General features: G+C 41.4%; 1 protein-coding gene, 1 non-coding gene and 1 pseudogene across 3 annotated transcripts; 1 reads left to right on the forward strand and 2 right to left on the reverse strand.

Annotated features, from left to right (window-relative positions):
* On the reverse strand, positions 1 to 919 carry LOC134810205 (small ribosomal subunit protein eS6-like; annotated as a pseudogene).
* Positions 920 to 2,973: 2,054 nt separating this feature from the next.
* LOC112209689 (small nucleolar RNA U13) lies at positions 2,974 to 3,074 on the reverse strand. The gene has a single exon (XR_002944511.1). It is a non-coding gene; the product is annotated as a small nucleolar RNA U13 (small nucleolar RNA).
* A 193-nt stretch (positions 3,075 to 3,267) lies between these two features.
* DDX43 (DEAD-box helicase 43) lies at positions 3,268 to 26,347 on the forward strand. Of its 2 annotated transcripts, XM_518584.8 has the most exons (17): positions 3,268 to 4,212; positions 6,767 to 6,822; positions 9,259 to 9,388; positions 10,874 to 11,005; positions 13,684 to 13,765; positions 14,673 to 14,829; positions 15,363 to 15,481; positions 16,504 to 16,614; positions 16,959 to 17,100; positions 18,248 to 18,348; positions 21,217 to 21,304; positions 22,628 to 22,755; positions 22,940 to 23,049; positions 23,518 to 23,656; positions 24,494 to 24,581; positions 25,105 to 25,243; positions 26,183 to 26,347. In XM_518584.8, the coding sequence occupies exons 1-16, from the start codon at positions 3,963 to 3,965 to the stop codon at positions 25,216 to 25,218; spliced, it is 1,947 nt and encodes a 648-aa protein (XP_518584.2). In that variant the 5' UTR covers positions 3,268 to 3,962; the 3' UTR covers positions 25,219 to 25,243; positions 26,183 to 26,347. The 2 variants fall into 2 exon arrangements, with proteins under 2 accessions (XP_518584.2, XP_016811348.2); XM_016955859.4 differs by lacking the exon at positions 25,105 to 25,243.
* The last annotated feature ends 287 nt before the right edge of the window (positions 26,348 to 26,634 follow it).

The following is a 26,634-nucleotide window of genomic DNA, read 5'->3' on the forward strand; positions in this document are numbered from 1 at the left end:
GAATTACCTTCTTAGATATCTTTCCTCACCACGTGAGAACACAGTATCAAAATGTTAAATCCGCCGGGCTTATTTTTGACTGGACTCAGTCAAAACTCTTATTTTTGGCTAGACTCAGAAGCTCTCAGAGAGGACAGTCTGTGTCTCTTGGCAATTTGTTCCTGGTGTTTTTCTTTGGCTTCCTTTATTCTCTTGTCCAAAAGTGTAGCATATTCTGTGGCCTCTTCCTTATTTTTTTTAGTAGGTTGTTTCTTCAGAGCAATAAGCCAGGTGTTTGTGTTGCGGGACATGAGGAGTAACAAGACACTGAGTCTTGGGTGCTTTGGCCCTGTGTGTCTTATCTTTGTTATAACAAAGAGCTTTCTTATAACATATTGGTGGACATCATCTTTTTAGAGAAATTGAAGTTTTTGGATTCTGCTAGCTCTTTTGGGTCCCGGGGGATGAGGCAGTATATTATCAGGCAGTTCAGGATTAGCCTTCTCTCTCTCTCTAACAATAACTGAGTTGAGAATACTCAGATTGGCATCCACAATACAACCTTGAACAGATTTGTGCATTCTTTCTTCAGTTCTCCTTGGAGGAGAGGAATACCCCTTACTCAGTAGCAGGCAGACACAGTCTTGGGTCAAAATACCCTGCTTCATGAGGAAGCCTCGTCTGTTGTCCCCACCACTGATTCCGACCACATAACCCTTCTATTCTTCACCTAGAGCATCAGCATCAACATCTGTGACTACAGCTTCTCAGAAAAAGTATGACATTTGCAATCCTCATCCACTTCAAAGAGATTCTGGCAGCCAGAGGCTGGGAAGGAGACATTCAGCTTCATCTTGAAGCAGCTGATTGTCTCTGAGGCACCATGAAAAGGAGAGGTTTTTATAAGTGTTAATTGTTTATCAAGAGAAACTATTTCTTAGCCCACATATTCCCATTTCTTAGTTCACGAACACAGGTCAGTGACAAGCACCTGAGGTTTCTTCAAAGCACTGGAAGCCATTGTTTATGAGTCATGGTTATTGTCTTTGATGGGTATGTCCTTCCTGGCTGTTGAAAGTTCCTAGTTTACGTGAAGGTTCACTCTCAGTGTTAGAATAATTTTGGCCTCATAGAATGAGTTAGGAAGTATCCCTCTGCTTCTACTTTCTGGAAGAGATTCTATGAGGCCAGCATTACCCTAATACTAAAACCAGTCAAAGACATTATAAGAAAAGTACAGACCAATATTTCTGACTAACATAGATGCAAAAATCCTTAATAAAATCTCAGCACGTTGAATCCAACAAAATTCCTTTCTAAAGATTGTTAATACTACCCATTTCAGATTAAAGATTAGAGAATGGAGATTAAATGCCTATCATTTATTTAATGTTTTTTATCTTTTTTTTTTCTGAGATGGAATTTCACTCTTGTTGCCCAGGCTGGAGTGCAATGGCGCAATCTTGGCTCACTGCCAACTTCTGCCTCCCAGGTTCAAGCAATTCTCTCACCTCAGCTTCTCAAGTAGCTGGGATTACAGACATTCGCCACCATGCCTGGCTAATTTTTTGTATTTAGTAGAGATGGGGTTTCACCACGTTGGTCAGGCTGGTCTTGAACTCCTGACCTCAGGTGATCTACCCACCTCAACCTCCCAAGGTGCTGAGATTACAGGTGTGAGCCACCGTGCCTGGCCTATTTCCTAGGTAATCTTTTTTTTTTTGAGATGGAGTCTCTCGCTCTGTCATCAGGCTGAAGTGCAGTGGCACAATCTTGGCTCACTGCAACCTCTGCCTCCCGGGTTCAAGCAATTATTCTGCCTCAGCCTCCCAAGTAGCTGGGACTACAGGCGCACACCACCACGCCCAGCTAATTTTTGTATTTTTAGTAAAGATGGGGTTTCACCATGTTGGCCAGGATGGTCTCGATCTCTTGACCTTGTGATCCACCCGCCTCTGCCTCCCAAAGTGCTGGGATTACAGGCAGGAGCCACCACATCCAGCCAATATTTTTTGCATTTTTATTAGAGATGGGGTTTCACCATGTTGCCCAGGCTGGTCACGAGCTCCAGACCTCAAGTGATCTGCCTGCCTCACCTTCCCAAGGTGCTGGGATTACAGGCATGAGCCACACCATGCCTGGCCTGGTGTCCACTGTGTTTGATGGATGATTGAACTGAAAAAAAAAAAAAAAAAAAATTTTTTTTTTTTGAGACAGGGTCTCTGCTCTGTTGCCCAGACTGGAGTGCAGTGACACCATTTCGGCATTTCGGCTCACTGTAGCCTCAACCTCCCTGGCTCAGTGATCCTCCCACCTCAGCCTCCTGAGTAGCTGGGACTACAGCCTGTACCACCACACCTGGCAGGGTCTCACTATGTTACCCAGACTGATGTTGAACCTTGGGGCTCAAGAGATCCTCCGCCTAGGCCTCCTAAAGTGTTGAGATTACAGGTATGAGTTATCCCTGCTGGCCTAAACTGAAATTTGTTCAGATAATTCAAAGATCCTAATCAAAGGAGTGCACTTGCAGCTGGCTTGAAGCCCTGGAGTAGTAGTATGTCCAGCCACAGAGCCAGGCTGCAGTGACGGTAATGCTTCAGGAATCTATTCAATTTATTTCCTTAGCTCTAAAATTATGGCAGGCCAGGCACTGTGGCTCATACCTGTAATCCCTGAACTGTGTGAGGCCAAGGCAGGAGGAGTTGGATACCAGCCCGGGCAACATAGGGAGGTCTTGTCTTTACAAAATAATTAGCCTGGCGTGGTGGTGCACACCTGTAGTCCCAACTATTCGGGAGGCTGTGGTGGGAGTATCACTTGAGTCCAACAGGTCGAATCTGCAGTGAGTGATCGCACCACTGCACTCCAGCCTAGGCGACAGAGGTCAAAAACAAAACAAAAGAAAACAAACAAAAAAAAATAGCAAACATCCAGAAGACTGTGTAGAGCAATGAATGTCTCTCAAGCCAGTGATCTTTTTCTCTTCATTTTTCACATCAGGTGGGTAGTGTGCCCACTTCGTAACAAGGTTTGAGGGAGGCACATTTGACACAAGAGCATGAAAACCCAATCACACTTATGACTTACAAAAGGATCAAGTCAGTGATCTTTAAGCTGTAGGCCATTAAATACATTTTGTGAGCCAAGTGCAGTGGCTCAGGCCTGTAACCCCAGCACTATGGGAGGTGGAGGTGGGAGGATCACTTGAGTCCAGGAGTTCAAGACCAGCCTTGGGCAACATACTGGGAACTCCCATCTCTATTAAATTTTTTTTTTAATTTTGTGGATTACAACCATTTCAAAAACTAAAATAAGCGTAAATGTATCAAAATGCAGCTTACATAGTGAGGATAAATGCTGTTTTGTCAATCTGTTGTTTCAAGTTTTTTATGTGTGGATTGGGTCACCTTGTAACAGTGACTTACCTTTATGGGTCACGGTTGAAAACATTTCTGGTGCAGTGGCTGACTGTAATCCCAGCACTTTGGGAGGCCGAGGCTGGAAGATCACTTGAAGCCAGAAGCCAAGAGTTCAAGACCTGCCTGGGCAACACGGCGACACCCCGTCTCTATTTAAAAAGAAAAAAAAAAGTTTCCAAGGCACTGAGATGCCAGGAACCCGAGGTGTGTGTCCAGTAGGGGCGGGAGCAAATTGGGCGTTTGGAAAAAGTCCCACGCCTGGAAAGGAATACACGGTGGGGGAGGGGGGCGGGGCACATCGACTACTTCAAGGCACACTCCCACGGTTCAGAAAACCGATTGGCTAAAACTGGGAAAGTCCCGCCCACAACGCTCACTGGCCAATGGCTGCGTGAAATCAGTGCGAAGTGGGCGGGATAGAGGCCGTGGGCGGGGGGGCTAGCCTCGTGCGGGCTCCTTAAGTAGCGGCTGCGTGGCTTCCCTGGCACGCTAGTCTTACGACGGCACGGTCTGGTGGTGCAGAGCTGGACGGCAACGACGTCGGACGCGCCCCTTCTTGGAACAATGTCCCACCACGGAGGAGCTCCCAAGGCCTCTACGTGGGTCGTTGCTAGTCGGCGAAGCTCGACGGTGTCCCGAGCGCCAGAGAGGAGGCCGGCGGAGGAGTTGAATCGAACAGGTCCTGAGGGATATAGTGTCGGCAGAGGTGGTCGCTGGAGAGGCCCCTCTAGGCCCCCGGAGGCCGTGGCCGCTGGTCACGAGGAACTGCCGCTGTGTTTTGCTTTGAAGAGCCACTTTGTTGGCGCGGTAATCGGTGAGGATGGGAGTGGCTGGCAGGGCAGGATAGGTGGGGCCAGGGGCGGAGCCTGGGCGAAGGCATTTCCTCCCCACTGCCTCACCTCCAATCGGCTGCTACCTAGTGAGGTTCAGGTCTCTCCCAGAGCTATTTGTAAAACCTGGGGATAGAGTATAATTTAATCTGGCCGGGCGCGTTGGCTCACGCCTGTAATCCCAGTATTTTGGGAGGCCGAGGCGGGCGGATCACCCCAGGTCAGGAATTCGAGACCAGCTTGGCCAACATGGCAAAACCCTGTCTCTACTGAAAAAAAAATATATTAAAAAAAATAGCTGGGCGTGGTGGCGCGCGCCTGTAATCCCAGATACTCCGGAGGCTGAGGCAGGAGAATGGCTTGAACCCGGCGGGACAGAAGTTGGCAGTGAGCTGAGATCGCGCCACTGCACTCCAGCCTAGGTGACAGAGCAAGACTCCGTCTCAATTAAAAAAAAAAAAAAAGTAATTTAATCCACCTTTTGGTGTTTATACAGACAATGTATTTGGGAGAGCAACTCCTAGAAGACTTATGAAATCTTAGGGCTGAAGAGGGATGCTTAGAACAGGCCTTTTAACAGACAGCTAACCCCAGAATGAAAAACAAAACTTAATCAGTCTTTCTATGAGTACCATTTAGAGCCAGAAATCAAAGAAAAGCTATAAGGTCATTGTAGGGCTGCCTAGAGCAGTTGTATCTTGCTTTTAGTTTCCTTAATTTTTAAAAAGTTAAAAACTAAGTTTACTACATCTTGAGTGTTAACATTCAATTCTGAATTTTTAATTTTTTTCTTTCTTTTGATTTTTTTTTTTTTTTTTTTTTTTTTTTTGAGGCAGCTCTGTGGCCCCAGCTGGAGTGCAGTGTGGCGTGATCTCGGCTCACTACAACTTCCACCTCCCGGGCTCAAGCGATTCTAGCACCTCAGCCTCCCTAGTAGCTGAAATTACAGACGTGCGCCACCACACCTGGCTAATTTTTGTGTTTTTAGTAAAGATGAGGTTTCACCATATTACCCAGGATGGTCTCGAACTCCTGTGGATCCACCCACCTCGGCCTCCCAAAGTGCTGAGATTACAGGCGTAAGCCCGGCCCATTTCTGAATTTTTTTGAAAAGCATTTAAAAATGATTAGAATGATTACCCCATTGATTGCCATTAAGCCCGAGTATAAATTGCCACATTTTACCTATTAGGTGTATTTCACCCTTTTTAAAACCTGAGAAAAATGAATAGATGGAGGCTGCTACAAAATAGTGCATTGTAAGACTAATTGCTATACTACCCAGAGACTCATTGGCCTTTCAGAAGGCTTGGGCTCAAGATCTGAAGAATGATGCTCCATGAAAGAAAGCCACTAGGTTTGCAATAAAAATCACTTAAGTTAATACTTAGCAGATGAAAGGGCACTGTGCTACAGAGCACTCACTTGATGTTGGATCTGGATCCATCTTTTTTATTGTAAAAAATGAAATACCCTCTTTTAAACGTATATCACAATACTAACAATAAGCACAATGTTGTATCCCAGATCTCTGGAACTTGCATGACTAAAACTGTATACTCATTGAACAGCTCCCCATTTTTTTCCTGCCCCATCCCAGGGACCCACCATTTACATTGTTTCTGAGTTAGATTACTTTAGATAATCCATATAAGTAGAATCATGCAGTAATTGTCTTTGTAATTGGCTCATTTCTCTAAGAATAATATCCTCCAGGCTTACCCATTTTGTAGCATGAGACAGGATTTTTTTCCTTACTAAGACTGAATGGTATTCCATTATTAACTATATACCTTATTTATCTATTAATCAGTCTATGATAAATGGGTAGCTTCCACCTTTTGATTTCAGTAGTGTTATTATGAAAATGGGAGTGCAATATATCTTTGAGACTCAGCTTTAAATTCTTTTGGATGTATACCCCAAGTGAGACTGCTGGATCATATGTTAATTCTGTTTTTAATTTTTTAGGAAATCTATACTGTTTTCCATAGTGGCAGCACCATTTTCAATCCCACCAACAGTACACAGGGGTTCCAATTTCTCCACATTCTTACCAACACTTTTTTTCTGTTTTTGATAATGGTCATCCTACCAGATGTGAGGTGACAATCATTTTGTGGTTTCGATTTGCGTGGACCTGATTAGTGATGTTGAACATCTCATGCCTGTTGGCCATTTGTATGTCATTGGAGAAATGTCTATTCAAGTGTTTGCCCATTTTTCAAAACTTATTTGTTGAGTTGTATGAAAGAGTTCCAATTTCTACATTCTCTCCACCAGTTTGGACCCAATTAAGTTTTGTGCAAGCTGATACAGAATCCATAGTCTCCACCTGTCTGGGATAAGAGTCTCCTAAAACCCACCAAAATTTGGAATAGAACCTCTTACTTCCCTCTTTCCAAACAAAAAAATGATTGTTGAACCCTAGGAGCATTTGGGGGGAAGAACTAGAGAATGTTTGTTGAGGAAAGTGGGTAAATTTTCAACTTACTAATTTTAACTTATAACAATATATTCCTTTATTTTTAAAAACAGGTCGTGGTGGGTCAAAAATAAAGAATATACAAAGTACAACAAACACCACAATCCAAGTAAGCCATCTGTGTTCTTCGGCCCTTAAGAGAGCATCATGCATTTCTAAGGGAGCACCTGACTCTACTTTTCTTTTTAAGACAGCCTCATTCTGTCTCCCAGGCTGGAGTGCAGTGACATGATATCACTACAACCTCTGCCTCCTGGGTTCAAGCAATTCTCCTGCTTCAGCCTCCTGAGTAGCTGGAATTACAGGTTCCCACCACCAAGCCCAGCTAATTTATTTTATTTTATTTTTTTATTTTTAGTAGAGACGGGGTTTTACCATGTTGGCCAGGCTGCCCTCAACTCCTGGCCTCAAGTGATCCACCTGCCTTGGCCTCCCAAAGTGTTGGGATTACAGGCATGAGCCACTGCACCAGGCCTTAACTCTTAATTTCTGCTGAGTTATTAACATACTAAGGTAAATTAGGTAAGTTGCCAAAGTTCTTCATACTCCTTATTCTCAAGAAGCCACCTGAATTTTAAGCTGTTCCAGGTGTAGGTTTTGGGACTCTTGGAGGTAAAAATCTTTTTTATTTTTTTGAGACAGAGTCTCGCTCTGTCGCCCAGGCTGGAGTGCAGTGGCACGATCTTGGGTCACTGCAACCTCTGCCTCCCGGGTTGAAGCAATTCTCCTGCCTCAGCCTCTGGAGTAGCTGGGATTACAGGCCCCTGCCACCACATCTGGCTAATTTTTGTATTTTTAGTAGAAATGGGGTTTCACCATGTTGGCCAGGCTAGTCTCGAACTCCTGACCTCGGGTGATCCGCCCACCTCTGCCTCCCAAAGTGCTGGGATTACAGGCGTGAGCCACCAGGCCCAGTCGGAGGTAAAAATCGTTAGAGATAATCTGCATAAGAATGAGATCACTGGAATATTCATCATGTCCAAAAGGTCTTCCTTCCAGAGAGAACCCCTTTCCTCAAACTTTGGCTAGCTCTTGTATTCTCAATCTTAGTGAATGGTAGCAACATTCACTGAGTTTACAAGTTTGTAATCTGACTGTCCCCATTGGTATTTCCTTATTCTCATTCACCGCTAGGTCTTGACTATTTCTTGTACTTCTCAAGGGGAATGTCATCATTTGCCTTCCTCCCTAACTGTATGTCCTGCTTCCATTTGTATCCTCTAATCATTCTCCACTGTGGTCAGAACAATAATTTTATTTTTTTATATTTTTTTTGAGACGGAGTCTTGCTCTGTCGCCCAGGCTGAAGTGCACTGGTGTGATCTTAGCTCACCGCAACCACTGCCTCCTGGGTTCAGGAGATTCTCCTGCCTCAGATTCCAGAGTAGCTGGGATTACAGGTGCCCTTCCAGCTCGCCTGGCTAATTTTTGTACTTTCAGTAGAGACAGGGTTTCACTATGTTGGCCAGGCTGGTCTCAAACTCCTGACCTCAAATAATCCACCCACCTCAGCCTCCCAAAGTGCTGGGATTACAGGTGTGAGCCACTGCGCTTGGCTAGAACAATCATTTTAAAACACAAATTATTTGTGTCCCTTTCCTATGTGAAAGCCTTTCATAGTATCTCAGGGCTGTAAGTCTAGACTCCTTAAAGTTGTTGACTTGATTCTGGCCTGTTCACTCTCTCCAGTGTCCTCTCCCCTAATTCCTTGAGTACTCCACCCACTTCCTGACACACGCTGCTACCATAGCTTTTTCCTCATAAATAATTCCTTCTCACCTTTCAGGGAAGTCTAAGGCCCCCATTCTGTGTAGCTGTCCCTTTCCATAGCATCCCATAATGGCCTCGTTTCAGCACTCATACAGAGTTGTAGTGCCTGTAAATACTGTAGTTGATAAACATTGTTTGAATTGCCAACCTAAGACAAAATTTGGTGTATAGTATTTTCTAGATAAATATTGAATCCATTAGGGTATTTGAAATTATGGATGTTGATAGGTGTTACTTGTAGATTCTATTCACAAAATGTGTCAGTCTTGTAAACGTAAGCCCCTAACAGTATACATGAGTTAAGGATAGAATCCCATCAAGTTAAAAATTTACCTAAGTAACCTGGCAGTTCAATAAACTCTCTATATAGCACATAGATTATGTCATTTCAGCCCTACAATTCTGTAAAATTAGCGAAACAAACACCATTTTATAGGTTGGAGACCTCAGAATCAAAATAATATTACCTGTCAGGTTAATGCCTTAATTATTTCTCTACACTATTTGCTGAGTTTATTCCCTAGCTATCCAATTTTAAATGTTCAGGTTGTCCTGCCCCTCTCCATCTGACCAGGAGGTAAATCCCAGAGTAAATATAAGTAGTATTCCTCTCTAACTAGAAATTTAGACATTAATTGGTGGTAATACTGTATTTACTTTATACTGTAATAGATTTTGAAGTTGAGTGATTGTTGGAAGGGGTTAGGGGCTTAGGGAACTTTTTATTTTTTTTAGGGAACTTTTAAGTCTCACCTCTTTTTCCCCTTGTACCTAGATAATACAAGAACAACCAGAATCATTAGTCAAAATTTTTGGCAGCAAGGCAATGCAAACGAAAGCAAAAGCAGTGATAGACAATTTTGTTAAAAAACTAGAAGAAAATTACAATTCAGAATGCGGAGTTGGTAAGTAATTTTCTCCCACTGAACCCCTTTAAAAGTTTTTAATTTCATTCAGTGTTATAAGCCATTATACCTGATTTCACTTTCTGATTCAAAGCATTAGGCTGCCATAAATGTAGTCTTAATGATTTTTTACTATGAATGGAAGCCCAGAATATTTTTCCTCAAATTAAAATACCAGAGCTCTATGTTCATGCCTAGCAGTTTTACTTTTAGCCACAGGTAAGTGAAAATGAAGTAACCCTTTATTTTTATTTATTTATTTTTTGTCTTTGTACTAATCTAGTTCTTGCAAGCAGGGAAATAACCCTTTAATACACACACTTTAGTGTTAGTGGGTACAGTAAGGATTGGTCCCAGGATCCTAACCCTAGTCTTGTCTTCAGGTTCATGGCTGACATTGAAAACTGCTTAAATATTTGGTTATTTTAAAAATCTCAGATCTGTTTAGAATAGAGAAAACAATTACTGAATCATATCTAGATGCAATGTGAAAGTAGAATAGAGACACCTGGGTTTAGAAGGCACCATTGCCTTTTAGTGTTTCTTGGGGAAAAAGACAAGGTCTAAGATTCTATTTTTGTATCTGACTCATTTATTTATTTTTATTTTTATTTTATTTTTAAAATTGTTTTGAGACAGGTTCTCACTGTGTTTTCCAGGCTGGAGTGCAGTGGTGTGATCATGGCTCATTATAGCCTTGACCTCCTGGGCGGGAGTGATTCTCCCACCTCAGCCTGTCAAGTAGCTGGGACCACAGGTGTGTGCCACCACACCCAGCTAATTAAATTTTTTGTAGAGTAGAGATGGGGTTTCACCACGTTGCCTAGGCTAGTCTTGAGTCCTGAATTCAAACGATCCTCCACACCAGCCTCACAAAGTGCTGGTATTACAGGAGTGAGCTACCAAGCCTGGCTCTTCATCTGTTCATCTGAGATAATATCTGCTTCCCAGGACTATTATTCTAACGACTGAGTAATGGGTATGACAATATTTTAGTAAACATTAGACTTGTGCTATTTTACTTACCTTCTCCAATAAAATTGAATTTTTATAAGTTGTTGAATGATAACAAATGACAAGGTTGTCATGTTAATGTAGTACAGAAACCCCAAATTTTATATTTTAAGCATTGTCTGGTTATTAAAAAACAAAATAGAGGCCAGGTGTGGTGGCTCATGCCTGTAATCCCAGCACTTTGGGAAGCCAAGGTGGGTGGATCACAAGGTCAGGAGATCGAGACCATCCTGGCTAACACAGTGAAACCCCGTCTCTACTAAAAAATACAAAAATTAGCCGGGCGTGGCGGCATGCGCCTGTACTCCCAGCTGCTGGGGAGGCTGAGGCAAGAGAATGGCGTGAACCCGGGAGGTGGAGCTTGCAGTGAGCCGAGATCGTGCCACTGCACTCCAGCCTGGGGGACAGAGCGAGACTCCATCTCAAAAAAAAAAAAAGAAAAAAACTAATTGATACAAATGTTTTTAACAGATACTGCATTCCAACCTTCTGTTGGAAAAGATGGAAGCACAGATAACAATGTTGTTGCAGGAGATCGGCCATTGATAGATTGGGATCAAATTAGAGAAGAAGGTTTGAAATGGCAAAAAACAAAGTGGGCAGGTCAGTGCTGCTTCCTAATATTTACATATATTGTTTCTGTTAACTGCAGTTTTTATCCTCTGTACAATGTCTGTGCTTTATTTTTAGTAATGAAATGTATTTGAAAATAGTAAAATCTAAAATGCTGCAATTAGTCCCTAGGTTATGATAGTTTCTATGTTATCAGCTGTCATTTATGCTATAGGGGAAATATTAAACCTACTTATAGTCTGTCAGCGGTAATTCACTGCAAAGGGCTAATAAAATAGGAAAAAATCAGTCCCAATGGGAAAATAGGAAGGGAGTAAACATGCAAACCATAAGTTAACATTGTTGCTGTGATTGAGTAAAAATAGATCTTGGAGTATCCTGGTTGACAAGAGCAAAAAAAAAGGGAAAGCCATTAAATCATAAGAAGCATTACAGTTCTTGGCAGCATTTTGTTTATTTGTTTAAATTTTGTTTTTGATTTTTATTTTTCAATTTAAAGATGAGATCTCACTATCCTGTCCAGGCTAGTCTCGAACTCCTGGCTTCAAGTGATCCTCTCCTCTTACCCTCCCAAAGTGCTGGGATTACAGATGTCAGGCACTGTGCCCAGCCTTGTTTGAATTTTATTTTATTTTTTGAGGTAGAGTCTTGCTCTGTCACCCAGGCTGGAGTGCAGTGGCGTGATCTTGGCTCACCACAACCTCCATCTCCCAGGCTCAAGTGATTGCTGTGCCTCAGCCTCCCAAGTACCTGGGATTATGATGTGTGCCAGCAAGCCCAGATAATTTTTATATTTTTAGTAGAGACGGGGTTCACCATGTTGGCCAGGCTGGTCTCAAACCGCTGGCCTCAAGTGATCCACCTGCCTTGGCCTCCCAAAGTGCTGGGATTACAGGTGTGAGCCACCCCACCCCGCCCTTTTGTTTGAATTTTAAATGAGATTTCTCACGTGGAACATTATATATGGGGGATAATGCTTCATTATTCAAGCACTAGCCTTGGCTCTTGGGAGGAGGCAGCAATACATCTTTTATTTAAAATTCAAAAGCACTAATATGTTACCAAAATATTGACAGTTATTGCTACTATGTTGGTCAAGACCTCTGCAAGTTAAGTTTCCTGTGTGGCCTAAACAGTTTGTGTTGGGAAGATTTGGGATCAGAGACCAGGGAAAGGATTTAAGTTTGGAAGAGGTATAATAAGCTTTTAAGAAATGTAGTTAGGCCGGGCCCAGTGGCTCACGCCTGTAATCCCAGCACTTTGGGAGGCCGAGGCTGGTGGATCACCTGAGGTCAGGAGTTCAAGACCAGCCTGGGAAATATGGTGAAACCCCATCTCTACTAAAAATACAAAAATTAGCTGGGCACGGTGGCACATGCCTGTAATCCCATCTACTCAGGAGGCTGAGGCAGGAGAATCACTTGACCCCGGGAGGTGGAGGTTGCAGTGAGCCGAGATTGCATCATTGCACTCTAGCCTGGGCGACAGAGTAAGACTCCATCTCAAAAAGAAAAAAGAAAAGAAATGTAACTTAAGAGAGTAGACCAAGGATATAAATTTAATTTCTAAAAAAGTAATTGGATGGACCTTCAAAGAAAAGATAATCAAACTATTATGTGTGGGAGTATATTTATCAGTTGTGGTGTTTGATGTCTTACAAAGCATGCTTCATTTTAATTTTTATTGAATTTTTTTTGAGGGTTTCACTCTGTTGCCTAGGCTAGAGTGGAGTAGCAAAATCACAGGTCATTCCAGCCTCCATCTCCCAGGCTCAAGTGATCCTCCCACCTCAGCCTCTCAAGTAGTTGGGACTACAGGCACATACCACCATGCCAGGCTAATTTTTTTTTTTTTAATGGAGTTTCGCTCTTGTTGCCTAGGCTGGAGTGCAGTGGCGCAATCTCAGCACACTGCAACCTCTGCCTCCTGGGTTCAAGTGATTCTCCTGCTTCAGGCTCCTGAGTAGCTAGGATTACAGGCGTCTGCCACCATGCTCAGCTAATTCTTTGTATTTTTAGTACAGATGGGGTTTCACTATGTTGGCCAGGCTGGTCTTGAACTCCTGACCTCAGGTGATCCACCAGCCTTGGCATCCCAAAAGTGCTAGGATTACAGGCGTGAGCTGCCGCCCCCAGCCCCTTTTTTTTTTCTGAGACAGAGTTTCACTTTTGTTGCCCAGGCTGGAGTGCAGTGGCGCTGTCTTGGCTCACTGCAACCTCTGCCTCTCTTGAGTAGCTGGGATTACAGGCATGCGCCACTGTGCCGGGAGAATTTTTGTATTTTTTTGTTTTTAGTAGAGACGGGTTTCACCATGTTGGTTAGGCTCGTCTCAAACTCCTGACCTCAGGTGATCCACCCGCCTCAGCCTCCTGAAGTGCCAAGATTACAGGTGTGAGCCACTGTGCCTGGCCACCAGGCTAATCTTTAAAAATTTTCTGTAGAGACAGGGTGTCACTATTTTGCCCAGGCTCAAGTGATCCTCCCATGCCAGCCTCTCAAAGTGCTGGGATTAGAGGTGTAAGCTACTGTGCCTAACCTCCAGAAAGGGAGATCTCTTCGATGGGAGCAAGCCTCGTTGGCAAAGTTTAGAACTATCAAATGGTATGTATGGTAAATAAAATATATTGTAGTATGATTTCTGTAGCTTTGACTAAGTATTCATGATGCTGTAAAATTTATCAAAGTGTGGATTTTCACCTTTGTCCCAGATTTACCACCAATTAAGAAAAACTTTTATAAAGAGTCCACTGCCACAAGTGCCATGTCAAAAGTAGAAGCAGATAGTTGGAGGTGGGTAGTTTTATTACCTAGTTGTGTAAGTATTTGTATAGTTACGTTATTGGTATTAACACTTTGGGCAAATGTGAAATGATATTTGAAGGCTACGCCTTCAATATTCAAATGAAAATGTGTCAACTTACATGATATTTTAGAACATTGTTGTCTAGTAAAACTTCCTGCAGTGATGGAAAATGGTCTATACTTGTGTCTAATGGAGTAACTGGCACTTAAAGTATGGCTGGTGTAATTGAGCAAATGAATGTTTATATGAAATTGAAATAGCCATGTGTGGCTAGTGCCTACTATATTGGACAGCAATTTTAGAGAATTATTTCTCCAATAGTTGAATTGAAAAAAAAAAAAAGATCTAATCTTGTTAATTTCTTAAACTCTTCAGTCCTTGTTACCTGAAATTGGAAGGTTTTAATTGCAATGGTTTTTCTTACTATTAAAGTCTGATAAAACTAAGAAATGCATGGAATAGCAGAATGGTTAAGGTGAGGAGCAGGGTAACTTACTGTATGATCACCTGTCAAATTGAGAATACTTCCTAACACATAGGATTGTTAAGGATGCATTAATGAAATATGTGTGGAACATCGTAGGCCCTCAATGTTTGCCAAATCTGGTTTTAATTTATGAAGCATGATTTTCAGGCTCCTCATCTTTGATCCATGAAACATTCATTGACCTACTAATGTATAATGTTTTTAACTTTCCCATTGCAACCATTCTCAGATAAGAGACAGATGGACTCCTGCTTCTATTTCTTTATGCATTTCATTATAACTTCCCTGACAGTCTCATTTTAATCAGTTACAGTTGAATTTCTAGATAAGACCAGAACTGATTTTGGAGAATGTCTTGCTTGGGGAGTAAGGTGAGGAAAGCCACTGATGTTTTTTATTCTTTGAAGGAAAGAAAATTTTAATATAACGTGGGATGACTTGAAGGATGGGGAGAAACGATCTATCCCCAATCCTACCTGCACATTTGATGACGCCTTTCAATGTTATCCTGAGGTTATGGAAAACATTAAAAAGGCAGGTTTTCAAAAGCCAACACCTATTCAGGTATGCTTTCATTAATTACAATATTTCACTCAATGTTTTTCTTCAAAACCAGTGATATCTGATTGTTAGAAGACTCCAGGGAGCAACTGTCTTTTAGCATTTCACCAGCACCTTCTCCCTAGAGTTCAAAAAATCTTTGTTGAAAGAAGTTTGGAGCTGGGAAAGAGGGAACAGTTGGCAAAAAATATGTACTTTTTTTTTTTTTTTTTTGAGACAGTTTTGCTGTTGTTGCCCAGGCTGGAATGCAGTGGTGCAATCTCGGCTCACCACAACCTCTGTCTCCCAGGTTCAAGCAAGTCTCCTGCCTCAGCCTCCCTTGTAGCTGGGATTACAGACATGTGCCACCACGCCCAGCTAATTTTTGTATTTTTAGTAGAGACGGGGTTTCTCTATGTTGGTCAGGCTAGTCTCGAACTCCCGACCTCAGGAGATTTGCCCGCCTCAGCCTCCCAAAGTGCTGGGATTACAGGCGTGAGCCGCTGCACCCAGCAAAAGATGTACTTTTTGTGTTAATGTTTATCATTCCGTTTCAGTCACAGGCATGGCCCATTGTGTTGCAAGGAATAGATCTTATAGGAGTAGCCCAGACTGGAACAGGAAAGACATTGTGTTATTTAATGCCTGGATTTATTCATCTGGTCCTTCAACCCAGGTAAGAATTCCTATGGCTGGTTTCTTCTTATAGAAGTTTAATAGATTTAGATATCAAAAATGTAATTAAAGTTTCTTTACCTATTGCTTGATCCAAAGGTAATGCCTAGCTTCAGAGAAGATGCAAGGAATTAGACACTTAGATTGTGCTGGTGAAAGTATAAACTGGCAAAACATTTTTAGGAGGCAATAGGTAATATCTACCAAAAGCCTTAGTAGTGAAACAGTGGAAACTGTTTAAACTATGTCCAATACACTTATCTATTCCATGATAAAATATTTGACATTTTAGATGTTAATGAAAAGACCATCTTAAACAAAAGGCTGGTATTGGGAAGTTGGGTTTTAGGGTGTGTGGCTTTCTAAAATTTCCCTACTTTATGGTAAATATGTATTGGTTTTGTAATAAGAAAAAGTACATAGAAACTAACACTAATCTCTCAGTAAAGCAATCTTAAATCTGAGAAAATAATACATTTTATTATGGGGAATTTGGCATATTCTATGTAATATCAGCCATTTTTTAGGTACATAGATCATAATTAGCAAAGTCTGTAATATATAGAGAGACTACTTTTAATCATATACCTTCTCACAAAAAGGCATAGTCTGACTATGTCTGACTGATACTCATTGCTACAAATTTTTTTTTTGAGACAAAGTTTTGCTCTTATTGCCCAGGCTGGAGTGCAGTGGCGCGATCCTGGCTTACTGCAACCTCCGCCTCCTGGGTTCAAGTGATTCTCCTGCCTCAGCCTCCCAAGTAGCTGGGATTACAGGCGCCTGCTGCCATGTCTGGCTAATTTTTTGTATATTTAGTTGAGATGGGGTTTCACCATGTTGGCTAGGCTGGTCTCAAACTCGTGACCTCAGGTAATCCGACTGCCTTGGCCTCCCAAAGTGCTGGGATTACAGGCGTGAGCCACCACATCTGGCTTGTTGCTACAAATCTTGATGGCACTGAATAAATGTACCGTGCATCTGAGACAAGTAATTTAATATTAATCTGTTTTCTCTCCAAAGCCTTAAAGGTCAAAAGAATAGACCCGGCATGTTAGTTCTAACTCCCACTCGGGAATTAGCACTTCAAGTAGAAGGAGAATGTTGCAAATATTCATATAAAGGGCTTCGGAGGTAGGTAATTTTTTTTCCCATTCCTTCACCAGTATCATATTTTAATCATTTGTAGCTTTACACATCTTCCCCATCATTTTTCACACATTCAGAGAATCCAAATGGCTCAACATGGGTCAGGCATGTAGCACTACTCTAATCAGTCAGAGCCTGGGTCAGGTGATGGTACAAATATTGCTCTTTAGGATACAACATTATGGATTGATGGGTGTACATAATTCTCAGAAAGGGGCAGATACCCCTAAAGGTACCTGATAATTGATTTTTATCCCTTTTATTGGATTTTAAGTTGTGATGAGATACTCTGTGCCTAAACATTAACCTTTAGATTTTTTCTTTTTAAGTGTTTGTGTATATGGTGGTGGAAATAGAGATGAACAAATAGAAGAGCTTAAAAAAGGTGTAGATATCATAATTGCAACTCCCGGAAGATTGAATGATCTGCAAATGAGTAACTTCGTCAATCTGAAGAATATAACCTACTTGGTAATCATGGAAATAGGGGTTTGAGATGCTGGGTTCAAAAATAACTGAACTGGCCGGGCGCAGTGGGTCACGCCTATAATCCGAGCACTTTGGGAGGCCGAGGCAGGTGGATCACCTAAGGTCAGGAGTTCGAGACCAACCTGACCAATATGATGAAACTCTGTCTCTACTAAAAATACAAAAATTAGCCAGGTGTGGTGGCATGCACCTGTAATCCCAGCTACTCTGGAGGCTGAGACAGAATCACTTGAACCTGGGAGGCGGAGGTTGCAGAGAGCCAAGATCGTGCCATTGCACTCCAGCCTGGTCAACAAAAGCGAAACTCCATCTCAAAAAATAAAAAATGACTGAACTATTATTTTATTTTCTCTTCCCTCCCCTTGAGCTTTTAATAGTTTTAATCAACTCCCAAGTGCTTGGGTATCAGTTTCTTTTAGAATGGCTGTCGATTTTATTTTTTATTTTTTTATTTTAAGACACAGTTTTGCTCTTGTTGCCCAGGCTGGAGTGCTGTCGCATGATCTTGGCTCACTGTAACCTTCGCCTCCCAGGTTCAAGTGATTCTCCTGCCTCAGCCTTCCAAGTAGCTGGGACTGCAGGCTCCCACCACCACACCTGGCTAATTTTTTCTTTTTAGTAGAGACAAGGTTTCATCATGTTGGCCAGGCTGGTCTTAAACTCCTAACCTCAGGTGATCCGCCTGCCTCGGCCTCCCAAAGTGCTGGGATGACAGGTGTGACCCAACACGCCAGGCTATGGCTGTCGATTTTATAATGGCTGTAGGAATATTTCTCATTCTCTTTAGCATGTTGAAAGAATTAAGACTTCTATTTGAAATTATGATGCATGTTTACTTTAAATTTTGGAAAATAGGTACACAGTAATTAAAATCTACTTGGATATTTTAGACACTTAAAATTTTGTTTAAGGAGATTTGGAAGCTATTGGAAAGCCAACAAAAATCCATGTAGACAATGTACAATGACAAATTGCTTAGTATTCTGACCTCTGGAGAAATTAGAATCGTGGCTTAAGTAATAGGGGAAATGAGAAAAGCCTTTCTTAGTGTTCTACTAATAAAGAAAGCATATGTATTATTACCTGCCTCCCATATCTAATCTAACCACATTCTTTTTTGTCAATGCAGGTTTTAGATGAAGCAGACAAGATGTTGGACATGGGATTTGAACCCCAGATAATGAAGATTTTGTTAGATGTGCGCCCAGATAGGCAGACAGTTATGACCACGTAGGTATATGCCTAATTACTGTGTGCAAAATAGAAATCAGTGGAATAGAATCTCATTCTGTTTGGATTTTCCCACAATATTTGAGCATTACTTGGAAGTGTTGAAATCTTTAGGTGAAAGATCTCATAACATTGGAAGTAGAACAGTGTAACAATAAGTGCTTATTCATGACTATTGGGTTTCCTAAGTTACAGATAGGGATTTCAACACAAACATTTACTTATCATAGTAAGGTCTCACTTTTGAATAAAGGGTTCACTTGTCTAAGGAGATAAGCATTTGATTACTGAATACTTATTGCTCACAATAAAACAGGAAGCAATGATTATTTGAATGAGTGATCTATAAAGAATGATATCTCCTAGGCTTATATCCTTTGTCTTTATTAGTATAAATAACAACATTGGCCGCGCAAACTGGCTCACGCCTATAATCCCAGCTCTTTGGGAGGCCGAGGTGGGTGGATCACCCGAGGTCAGGAGTTTGAGGCCAGCCTGGCCAACATGGTGAAACCTCGTCTCTACTAAAAATACAAACTTAGCCGGGCATAGTGGCGCACACTTGTAGTCCCAGCTACTAGGAAGACTGAGGCAGGAGGATCGTTTGAACCTGGGAGGTAGAGGTTGCACTGAGCCAAGATCATGCCACTGCACTCCAGTCTGGGCAACAAGAGTGAAAATCTGTCTCAAAAAAAAAAAAAAAGAATGATATATCCTGGGCTTATATACTTTGTCTTTATTAGTATAAATAATATAAAATTTAAAAAATACAAAATCCCCTCACATAGTTTTATTACAAATAACCTTCCTATTTCAAGAAAAGTGAATGTATTTATTTATTTTGAGACAAAGTCTTGCTGACACTCAAGCTGGAGTGCAGCAGCGCGATCTCAGCTAACTGCAACCTCTGCCTCCCGGGTTCAAGCAATTCTCCTGTCTCAGCCTCCTGAGTAGCTGGGACTACAGGCACACGTCACCATGCCCAGCTAATTATTGTATTTTTACCGATGGGGTTTCGCCATGTTGGCCAGGCTGGTCTCAAACTCCTGACCTCAGGTGATTCATCTGTCTAGGCCTCCCAAAGTGCTGGGATTACAAGCTTGAGCCACGATGCCCAGCCCAAGAAAAGAGAACTTAGATTTTATTGAATTACTGTGAAGGTATAAAAAGTGGTCACTTTCATTATTTTATATATAGTTGAGGAAACATTTAAATGCAGATATTCTTTGATCAGTATATTTTGAAGGTTTGTTTTGTTTTGCGTTTTGAGACAGGGTCTCACTCTGTCACCCAGGATGGAATGCAGTGGCACCATTTTGGCTCACTGCAGTCTCAGCCTTCCCAGCTCAAGCGATTCTCCCACCTCAGCCTTCTGAGTAACTGGAACTACAGGTGCATGCCACCACACCCAGCTCATTTTTGTATTTTTTGTAGAGACAGGGTTTTCACCATGTTGCCCATGCTAGTCTTGAACTCCTGAGCTCAAGTGATCCACCCACCTAAGCCTCCCAAAGTGCTGGGATTACAGGCATGAGCCAACAACCTTTTAAAAGATTTTTATGGCCAGGCGCCGTGGCTCACGCCAGTAATCCCAGCACTTTGGGAGGCCGAGACGAGCGAATCACGAGGTCAGGAGATCGAGACTATCCTGGCTAACACGGTGAAACCCCATCTCTACTAAATTTACCCAGGAGTGGTGGCGGGCGCCTACAGTCCCAGCTACTCGGGAGCCTGAGGCAGGAGAATGGCGTGAACCTGGGAGGCGGAGCTTGCAGTGAGCCGAGATCACGCCACTGCACTCCAGCCTGGGTGACAGAGCAAGACTCCATCTCAAAAAAAAAAAAAAAAAAAATTTTATTTGGCTTAAATACTTGGTATTGCCTGCTAACCCTATGAAAAATTGGAATTTTTTTGTCGTTTATAAAGGCCAGGAGATAAAATTAACCTAATAGTAATCCCTTTTAGTACCTTTTTTTCTTTTCTTTCTTTTTTTTTTTTTTTTTTTTTTTTGAGACAGAGTCTCACTCTGTCACCCAGGCTGGAGTGCAGTGGCGTGATCTCCACTCACTGCAACCTCTGCTTCCCAGATTCAAGTGATTCTTCTGCCTCAGCCTCCCGAGTAGCTGGGATTATAGGCACGCACCACCTCGCCTGACTTATTTTTGTATTTTTAGTAGGCACAGACTTTCCCCATGTTGACCAGGCTGGTCTCGAACTCCTGACCTCAAGTGATCCGCCTCTCCTCAGCCTCGCAAAGTGCTGGGATTACAGGCATGAGCCACCACACACGGCCTTACCTTTTCATAGATTAGTATTTAGTTGAAGGTGTACAGGTATCCTTTGGTTCATAAAAACCTAGTATTTATTTACTTATTTATGAGACGGAGTTTCGCTTTTGTTGCGGTGGCTGGAGTACAGTGGCACAATCTCAGCTCACTGCAACCTCCGCCTCCTGGGCTCAAGCCATTTTCCTGCCTCAGCCTCCGGAGTAGCTGGGATTACAGGCGCCCGCTAACACACCCAGCTAATTTTTGTATTTTCAGTAGAGATGTGGTTTTATCATGTTGGCCAGGCTAGTCTTGAACTCCTGACCTCAGGTGATCCACCCGCCTTGGCCTCCCAAAGTGCTGGGATTACAGGCGTGAGCCACTGGGCCCAGCCAAAAACCTATTTATTAAACATATTTGTTTCATCTAATAGCTTTACAGTAGTTGAGTAATCACTGAATTAACTGTTAAATTTGCCTTACTTATTGAAAAAATAAGTACTAAATTTGTCTTTCATGAGTAACTTGGTTCATAGCATGCTTAAGGAAACACAGTAATGTTTTTACAACAAAATTGTAATGTTTGTAACTTGTATTCCCAGTGCTACATGGCCTCATTCAGTTCATCGCCTCGCACAATCTTATTTGAAAGAACCAATGATTGTCTATGTTGGTACATTGGATCTAGTTGTAAGCTTTTTTTTTATTACTATTGTTTAACATTTCTTATGAAAATTCTGAAGATAGCTAATTTTGGTGTGCCTAGTCTGCCCACTCCCCAATTTTAGGGCAAATCACACTTGCATATAGTTTTAATAGAGCTGTAATACCATTATCTCATTTGAAATTTCAATAATCAGCTAATACCATCAACCTCTAGTCAGGGCCTATAGAGAGAGAGAGAGAGAGAGAGAGTGTGTGTGTGTGTGTGTGTGTGTGTGTGTGTTTGTGTTTGTGTTTGTGTCAGAGTCTCACTGTATTGCCCAGGCTGGAGTGCAGTGGGGTGATCTTGGCTCACTGCAACCTCTGCCTCCTGGGTTCAAGTGATATATATATAGTGTGTGTGTGTGTGTGTGTGTGTGTGTGTGTGTGTGTGTGTGTGTGTGTCAGAGTCTCACTGTGTTGCCCAGGCTGGAGTGCAGTGGGGTGATCTCAGCTCACTGCAACCTCTGCCTCCTGGGTTCAAGTGATTCTTGTGCCTCAGCCTCCTGAGTAGCTGGGGTTACAAACATGGCTACCACTCCTGGCTAAGTTTTGTATTTTAGTAGAGACAGGGTTTTGCCATGTTGGCCAGGCTGGTCTCAAACTCCTGACCTCAGGCGATCTCCCCACCTTGGCCTCCCAAAGTGCTGGGATTACAGGCGTGAGCCACCGCACCCAGCAAAGTCAGGGTTTATATTTTTCTGATACCTAATTTTAACCCTGTTAGAATCAGGGTCTAAACGTAGGTCTACATATATACATAAATATAAGTCTGTTCCCTTTATGAAGTTAAGACTGAATATTGGGTTCATGTGTTGTCAGTGGGAACCCTCCATTATAATATAAAGTTCTCTTTCTGGCTTTTTGCTTAATCATTAATAAATGAAATTGGCCTTTCACTTAATCATTAATAATAATGGGTCATTGCTTACACCCCTTATTTCATTAGGGATTTACAAATGGTGATCCATTTAACATTTGTTTTATAAAATGGTTAGTGACATTGCGCCACTGCACTCCAGCCCTGGCGACAGAGTGAGACTCTGTCTCAAAAATAAATAAATGAAATAAAATGATTAGAGACAAATAGTTGGTTGAAGGAATGGTACCAATAGTATTTTGAGGTTAAGTGACATCTAAGATACAAATCTTGAGTAGAAACAGGTAATTTTTTTAGGACGTCTGCCATTTTGCTTAGCAGTTTATTAAAAACATTAACCAATGAGAGAGAAGATGCATTTTGAGCTGATGTATGCGGTCTCACCCTCAATCATGATGACCTTGATGAACTATGTTCTTTGAATCCTTTAGGCTGTAAGTTCAGTGAAGCAAAATATAATTGTAACCACCGAGGAAGAGAAATGGAGTCACATGCAAACTTTTCTACAGAATATGTCATCCACAGACAAAGTCATTGTCTTCGTTTCTCGAAAAGCTGTGTAGGTATTTTTTCTTGTGTGTCCATTATAATTAATTAAATTGATTAGGATCATTTCTATTTGTATACTAATTTCAAATGGGGGTGATAAGTCTGTTATGTTACTTTAGATTTTTGCTAACAGAAGTAAAACTGGTGGCATTAGAATAAGCACCTAAGAATGCTGAGTTTATCTTTTGCTTCAGTGCGGATCACTTATCAAGTGACCTAATACTTGGAAATATATCAGTAGAGTCTCTGCATGGAGATAGAGAACAGAGAGATCGGGAGAAAGCATTAGAGAACTTTAAAACAGGTATGTTTATGTAATTAGTATTTCATACAGTTTAAAATTAGTGCAATACCTGGGCTTGGCTGAGTGACATCTTTTCATGAAACCCATTTATTTCTAAGATCTGTCCTCACCTTCTGTATCCTACAACTACACCCATTAGAGCTCTAAACATTAATCTGCCTTTAAGTATTAAATAAACACAAGACTTTAAACTTGGATATCAAGGTATTAATATGCAACAGAAAATATATCTGAAGTTATCTGAAAAATGTATCTTTCTGTCATGGTTCGAAGGGTTTAGGACCCATTTGCTGAACCATGGTATCTTGTAACTTGCCGGCAGTTAATTTTCCATTTTCACAAAGTAAGCATTTTAATGTAAACAGTAAGAAATAAAATTGATAAAATTAGTTAGGGCAAATATTCTTTTTAGATCTTGGGTTGGTTTATACCAGAATGGTTCAGTGTTCATTTGGCTTTACTTTTTAGGCAAAGTGAGAATACTAATTGCAACTGATCTAGCCTCTAGAGGACTTGATGTCCATGACGTTACACATGTCTATAATTTTGACTTTCCACGGAATATTGAAGAATACGTACACCGAATAGGGCGCACAGGAAGAGCAGGGTAAGTAAGCTTAGTCCACCCATGAAAGGCCAATTCTAGATTCTCCTTATTCCTCTCACAAACTTCTTGCCCAGAAAACCATTTTATTCTATTACCTATAATTTTTCAGCTACTTCCCAGATTCTACTTGCTACTTTATTTATCCCTGTTCATTTGGCTTGTTCCAGACTCAACCAGATTCCATCCATGATTAGCTTCTTATATCTGGTTCTATGTGTTTTATATCTAGTGTCACCGCTGAGCTCTGTACCCAGTGGTTACTCTGAAGGTTATTGACAAATTGGTATGGATATGAGAAGACCTTTTTCCTCTTAAGAGAGCTACCACTGGGCCGGGCACGGTGGCTTACGTCTGTAATCCTAGCACTTTGGGAGGCCGAGGCAGGTGGATCATGAGGTCAGGAGATCGAGACCATCGTGGCTAACACGGTGAAACCCCGTCTCTACTAAAAATACAAAAAATTGACCTGGGCGTGGTGGTGGGCGCCTGTAGTCCCAGCTACTCGGGAGGCTGAGGCAGGAGAATCACTTGAACCCATGAGGCAGAGGTTGCAGTAAGCCGAGATTGCGCCATTGCACTCCAGCCTGGGCAACAGTGCAAGACTCCATCTCAAAAAATAAATAAATAAATAAATAAATAAATAAATAAGAGGTACCATCATATACCCCCTTTGCTGTTTAAACCACAGCAGATTTAGATTCCAAATCTGTTTGACCCTAAATCTTAATACATTCCAGCTTCTGTGAAAAAGTTTTCATTTGTCTTATTCTGTATTAACTGAATAATGAATACATATTATAAATGAGATGACATGAGTTTTTTTCCCCCACACTAAAGGAGGACTGGTGTTTCCATTACAACTTTGACTAGAAATGATTGGAGGGTTGCCTCTGAATTGATTAATATTCTGGAAAGAGCAAATCAGGTGAGACTATGCAATTCATTAGAAATCTACCTGTTATCAGTATCTCAGTCAGTTATGCTGGGTACTATGGCTTGCTATTTATCAGGAAACTTCAAATAAGTTTTCAACACGTTTTGAGGGCTTTAGCATGGCAGTGATAAGAAACTATGGGAGCATATAACTGGGAAACTTAACCTAATGGGGGTGAGCAATGAAAGCCCCGCCGAGGAAGAAGTCAGTAGAGTGGAGGTGGGGAGAGTTGTAGAAGATGGGGTAAATGTTCCAGCAGGGGGAACATATTCAGGCTCAGAGGTAAGAAAGAATATGTAGAAAATGCTACCATATAAAGGCACATTAAAGGCACTTGGAAGCAGCTGAAGCAGCAAATTTTATAGCCTGTAGATGGATGTAGGGTTTAATCGAGATACCTGTTTCTGTTTAAAGGATGTCATGTAACCAGCTGTGCAATTATCTGAAATGATTTGGATGCATTTTAGTGTTGTAGAACTCAGAATCCTAATAACAACACGTTGAATAATTTCAGAGTATTCCAGAGGAGCTTGTATCAATGGCTGAGAGGTTTAAGGCACATCAACAGAAAAGGGAAATGGAAAGAAAAATGGAAAGACCTCAAGGAAGGCCCAAGAAGTTTCATTAATGTCTTCTGTACTAGTGGGGTAGAGGTAAAAGTTCAATAACATATGGACTTTAAAATGCCTGCTTACTTAAACTAGGCTTTGTTAATAATGTTTATTGCAATGAGCATGATCTCTCAGTCATTAACATAATAAATTAGGTGTTACTCATATCTATTACTTAATCCTTCTGGGTATACATGGAAAAGAATGAAAGCCAGGTCTTTTTGTACTCATGTTTATAGCAGCACTATTCATAATAGTCAAGGGTATACAACCCAAGCATCCATCAGTGAATGAGTAGATAAACACAATGGAATATCATTCAGCCCTAAAAAGGAAGAAAACTCAGTCATATAGATGAACCTTGAGGACATTATGCTTAGAGAAATAAGCCAATTACAAGGACATACTATATTATTACACTTGTAAGAGGTACTTAGAATAGTACAATTCACAGTGACAAAGTAGAATGGTGGTTACCAAGGACTTGGGAAGTGGGTAGGGGGAATTGTTTGGTAGAGAGTTTTTCATGGCATGAAAGTTTTGGAGGCCATACACAGTGGCTCACGCTTTTAATCCCAGCACTTTTTGGGAGGCCAAGGCAGGCGGATCACTTGAGTGAGGTTAGGAGTTTGAGACCAACCTGGCCAACGTGACAAAACCCCGTCTCTATTAAAAATACAAAAATTAGCCAGGCATGGTGGCGCCAACCTGTAATCCCAGCTATATGAGAGACTGAGGCAGGAGAATCGCTTGAATCTGGGAAGTGGAGGTTGCAGTGAGGTGAGATCGGGCCACTGCACTCCAGCCTGGACAACAGGACGCTGTCTCCAGTTTTGGAGATTAACTGCACAACAATGAATATACACTACAGAGTTGCACAGTTAAAAATGGTTATGGTAAATTTGGGTATGTTTATTTAATCACAAGCTTTTTAAAAACAATGTTGGGGTCAGCAATTTACATTTTTTTTCTATTTTTCAGAATTCAAGATTTTTTAGAAATATAGTAAGACGGAAGTATTGGACATGTTGGCAGTATGAAGAGACCAGACTGATTTGACTGATTCTTAAAATAATAGTGTTTGAAAATATAGAATCCAGTGTTTTATACTTTCTTTAATAAAAATAGAAGTATTTAAACTTGGAAGTTGTTTCCTGGATTTTTATTAAGGAGTGTAGCATTAGAATGTTTTTCTTTTAATCTTTTAAACTGTCTCTTGTAATTTTGCTGTATGTCATAAGGCCAGTCTTTCAGAATTTAATGTTCAGATTTTGTCATGGCAGTGAAAAAGATGTTTTCAAACAAAGAATCAGCACCTGAAAAAATACTGTTAATAAATGTTCGTTTCTGTGATAAAAAGACAAGTTGATAATTTGTCTTTCTGTATAGCGTTTTAATTTTGTGTTTGCTAAATAATATTTTATTGGGGTATA

The sequence above is a fragment of the Pan troglodytes genome, chromosome 5 (genome assembly GCF_028858775.2).
Source record: "Pan troglodytes isolate AG18354 chromosome 5, NHGRI_mPanTro3-v2.0_pri, whole genome shotgun sequence".
NCBI lineage: Eukaryota > Metazoa > Chordata > Mammalia > Primates > Hominidae > Pan > Pan troglodytes.